Source organism: Mesitornis unicolor, unplaced genomic scaffold, assembly GCF_000695765.1.
Source record: "Mesitornis unicolor isolate BGI_N332 unplaced genomic scaffold, ASM69576v1 scaffold25296, whole genome shotgun sequence".
In the NCBI taxonomy this organism is placed as follows: Eukaryota; Metazoa; Chordata; class Aves; order Mesitornithiformes; family Mesitornithidae; genus Mesitornis; species Mesitornis unicolor.
In genome coordinates, this window is record NW_010193387.1 from 4,222 (window position 1) to 9,157 (window position 4,936).

Sequence of the window (4,936 nt, forward strand, 5' to 3'; positions counted from 1 at the left end):
TCACCTTGTGTCACCTGGGGCTGGTGTCAGTGGGGCTGAGCAGCCTGGCCCTTGGGCAAAGAGCTTAACAGCAGCTTCATCTGGACCCAGAGGGTGTTTGTCTTAAACTGGAGTGAAACCCATAGCTTGTTTTATTAACTGATGGTCTTAGTTGCTGGTTTAGTTACTGAGGATGAGTTTCTGCAGAACTGACAGGAAAAGGGCAGAGCTCTTGTATGTCTGACTCCAGCCTGCAGGACGATCTCTCAGCCCTTGCCTAAGCCATGTGTCCTTTCCTGAGGCCCAGACCCCTCCTGAAGTAACATTACTTGCTCCACTTGAGGCATTAACCTCCTTCCATGCCAGTGCTTCACTGCTGGATTTGTCACCTAGGTCCTGGATGTCATTCCATCATCTTTCTCTCTTCTTCCATGTTTTCCTTTGGAAGAGCCAGACTTCCACACCTTCTCAACATGAGTTGCCCTCTCACTCTGTTTGACCCTCTAAATTACTGAAAAACAGGAGAAGACAAAACAAACCTTGTCTTTGTGCAGTGCTCAGACACACATAAAAGACTGTTCCTCCTCCTCTGCAGGTGAATCTGGTCCTGAATGAAGGGAAATCCCTGGGCCTCATGATCCGAGGAGGGGCTGAATATTCCCTGGGCATCTACATCACCGGTGTGGATAAAGGCTCCGAAGCAGAGAGCACTGGCTTAAAGGTAAGAGTGGCCCCAGAGTGGGGCAGAGCTTCACATGCAGTGGCTGCAGGGCTGTGTCAGCACACAACTGCTGCTGTTCCCACCCCTCTGTCCCCAGCCAAGCAGGGCTCTCAATGGAGAGGTGGGTGATGCACTTCTGGGGATGGCTTTTTCAGGCCAGTTTCATTGGACTTTTTGGATGCTAAGCTTAGAGTATGCCAGGTTGTTGTGCAGAGAGAAATGCAGCCTTACGCCTTCTGGAGTAGGTTGTACTTGTCTTAGCACAGCCCTACACCTGATTTCTTGCCCTTGACATAGCCTGGGGGTCTTTTGGGTGTAGGTATCTTAAGAGCACAGCCCAGACCTGGCAGGTGAAGAAAGTCACGCTCACCTCCCTGCGCTGGCAGGGAAGAGTTTTCCATTAAAACTCCTGGTCCTGTGCCCTCTTTCTGCATCTCACCTCCAAACCCCTTATGCCTGGAGCTGGGGTTTTGCACAAGGTGCTCTGAGGCTGCCCACAGGGAAGGTGTTCAGCTGCCACGATGAGAGGAGGTCAGGCTTGCTGCGGCGGGAGCAGGTGCGTGCTGTTTCCTCCTGCGGCATTGCCAGTCGCAAGGATCATGTCTTAACAAGCAGGAACAGCAGGATCACCCCCAGGGGTAGAGCAGAGCTGATCTTTCAGCAGTAACTTGGTCCGACCTCCAGCTACATCAGTCAGACAGGTTCCTGAAGGAGGCTCTGTGGGCTGGCTGGGCTCCTCTGAGGCTGCACTGGTCCAGAGATGGCTGCAGTTTTGCTGCAGACCTCTTGTAAAGCGAGATCCTACACTTGTTTCACCTCACCATGTACATGTGCACACACATCACCTCTGAGCTCCTCCAGCCTTCCCACTGTATCAGGTTTCAGAGCAGGATGGGACATCTTGGGACCTCAGCTGCTTCTGGAAGGGGCATTGGGGTTAAATTTTTATATATTCTAGGGTGTTCAACAGTAAAATTAGTTGAGAAGAGAGCCATTGGACTTTGGGTGTATTTCTGTGGTCCTAATGAATGGGACATGTTTGAAACTCAAACTCCTCGGACTGTAGCATTTTACTTCATCGCTCAGGGTTTCTTTTCTGGTGTGTTTTTCCTTTCTAAATGACCCAGCTCCCTGTGATCGCATCGTCCACTTTTTACTTCCTCCAGTGCAATCCCTTGGACTGAGAGACAGTTCTTTCCCTGTTCTTTGTCAGTCAAGATTATTCACAAAATCTCAATGGATGTTAAACTCCCTAACGTCCTCCCAATCCCCTGAAATGGTTCTGGACTGCTGCGAATGGAGGGGTGATCTGCTCTGATCCCATCTCTGTATCATGAAGTGATTCATTTCTCCCTTGATCAACCCTGGACAGTTTAGGGCTAAGCCTTCAGCTTTGCTCCGATGGTCCCATAATGTCACTTAAATCTGTCAAGGCTGGTAGAATGAAGAGGATGGACAGTTTGGTGGAGAGGGCTGTGTTTTGGTTTAGGACAGATGTGATTCTGTTTGCTTTGGGACAAAGCGTTGTATCTAACTGGTCACTGAGGTCGCCAGGGTTCCCTTCATAGACAAGGAGACATTTGTGGGGGTAAGGCAACTACTTCTGAACTTAGTTGCCTGCTGCAAGCTCCTGTTTCTCTCCGCTGGCTCTTTTTGACATAGAATGAAAATGCTGAACTTGGAGGTTTGGATCAATCAGAGCCTTAATCTCTCTCCCAAGTCCTTAGCAGGGAAATGGGGTTTTGGACCCTGCCATAGGAGAGGATTACTGGGGATGAGAAGTATCCTAGGGAAATGGCTGAGTGTTTCTCAGGGTGGTGAGAAGTGGAGGTGCTGCTGGGCACTCCCTGCAGACCATCCTTCTCTCCCAGAACAGGGCTGCACAAGGTCATGGTGAGAGGCAGCAGGCACAGTGCTTTGGGACACCAGGATTTCAAGACAGAGATCATAAGAGGCATGGGACAATTTGTTTCTGCCTAATAGGGCTGGAAATAGAGCTGCCTCGGGTGTCACACAAGTGGCTTTGCTGAGTCGAGACTCACCATCTCAAGCGAATCTGTCCCCACCACCTGCTGACCCTGTGCCAGTGTCAGGCTCCATCTCATCAACACCAGAGGCCTGAAAGGTTAAAGATGGGAAAAGAAAAAGATGCTGCATTGTTTTCCTGAGTTGGTTTTTTTTTTGTTTCATGTTTCGTGCTTCCTTACTGCTCCAAATCCCTCTCCTCGCTGCACGGGGAAAGCTGCTGCTGTTCTTGGTCCAGTCCACCTGCCAGTGAGCTCGGCACAGCAACATTACACTGCAAACTCACAGGAAAAGTCACAGCAGCATAGCATGTGGCTTTATCCCTCCATCTCTCGCTTCATGCATGCTAGGAAGGCGAGAAAATAGTCGAAGCACATGAAACGGGTTACGCTGCTCTTCCAAGCAAGGTCCCCACACCGTGGCAATAGTTTGCACACCAGAGCCTCTGCTTATTGATTCTTGCTATCTCACCTTGCTGTTCTGTTTTCTAGTAACTGATTTGTGCATGCCAGCAGGCTGATGCTTTTCTGAATGTCAGGCTTTATGTGATTTCAGATACGCACAGACACTTCTCGCCCTGATTTGTGTGTGCTGCAGGCTGTAAATTTAGAGCTGCTTGCAGGGTTGGAGATAGAGAAAGGCCTTTTATGTTCTGCTGTTAGACACGGTTCGGTGTAGACAGCATCCACATGCTCCCTACGCTGCTCCAGGTGGTGGTGAAAGGGGTGTGATACCACGAGGAGGGAAGAACTGATGGGTAAATGTGATTTCCAGATCATTCATTGCTCTCCAAAATAAAAAACAGTGGGTTTATTCAATGTGGGCTCAACCCAACCTTGCTGGAGTCGATGGGAAGGTTTCTGCCTGTCTTCCCAGGCAGTGGAAACTTCTGTGGGCTTTGCTGCTTCCTCTGAACTTGTTACCAGAATTGATTATAAATTGATCCTGCCAGACTTTTCATTTTAGGGAAAACCTTGCATCCATGACACCAAATAAGAACCTTTGAGTATTTTAACGACATGGTTTGCCTTTTCCTTATGTTTCGGTTGAAGGACGAGCAATGAGGCATCAAAAGCCAGTCAAAACCAAGGAAGTTTCTTCAGGCCTGAAAGCCAAGCTGGCTTTTGCCTGCTATGGGAACCGTGGTCCTGAGAAGGGAGTCCCAGAGCAGACCTAGCGCTGCCGAGGCCACTTTGGGAGTAGCAAAGCACTCTGCAGGTACCAGCAGCAAGCAGGCTGATGGCTGCAGCCCGTCCATCATTAAATATTCATACTCTTGGCCTTGGCCTTCTTTATGTTTATCCATTCAGGAGACTTCTGACATTGTGTTCTTTGGGCGTGTTGTAAAATGTGCTGCCTCTGTGTAAGTACTCAGGCTGAAAAAGTGCAGGTTAGCAGAGGACTGCGAAGGAGGAACGTGAGCCTGTCTTTGCTTTCAGCGTCTGTCCTTCTGCCTCCTTCTTGACGTCCGCAGTGATGCTGTACAGCGCTGAGCTTGTTCTGCTGGCGTTCACGGCTCTGCTCATGCTGCTTGCTTTCTCGTTCATTTTTTCAGGATTTCATTTTCTCAAGATTTTTTTAAGCTATTTTTTTTTTCTCTCCTTGACCTTTACATCAGAAATAGCAGATTTCAGGTAGCTTGCTCTGAACAAACAACTCAATATTGAGTTCCCAGCACAAAGGCTGGGGTAAAAAGAGGTTACCACAATCCATGTATATCCATATATAGGAGAAGGAGAGAAAACCTGGCTGTAAATAGGAAGAGGTGAATGATTTGACATCATCAGTGGCAATCATGAAGCTGGTTCATGAAAACTGGCTTGTATTTTGAGGTCTGCATGTAGGCAAAGATATTGAAAAAGAAAAGATAAAAAAAGAGCCTTGTGGCTGCCTCAGAGCCTGGGGAATAAGCTGAACAGTGAGAGATTCAATGAGAGGTGCGAGGTTGTGCACAAGACGACACCTTTTCACTGGAGACAGGGTGGAGTGATCCTTCAAACGATGTCACCTTTATGGGGACATTGCTTAAACTGCTTCTCTTCTGGGGGGCTACCAGAGAGCTCCCTGCAGCAGTGCCGAAACCAGCACCTACCCCAGAGACAATCCTCTCTTGTACGCTGTCGTTTGCAGCCTGTATCTGCTTTGTTCCTCATACTTGTAGTGCAGGGTGTTTGGGGAACTGAACGTGTTTTCAGACAGCACGCTCTTTCC

General features: G+C 48.8%; 1 protein-coding gene across 1 annotated transcript in view; it reads left to right on the forward strand.

The window, feature by feature from the left end:
* Positions 1-574: 574 nt before the first annotated feature.
* LOC104542959 (whirlin-like) overlaps positions 575-4,936 on the forward strand; it is a gene marked incomplete at both ends in the record, with an annotated part of 21,338 nt that continues 16,976 nt past the window's right edge. The window contains 1 exon segment of the mRNA XM_010187439.1: positions 575-700. Coding sequence (XP_010185741.1) covers positions 575-700 — 126 coding nt within the window.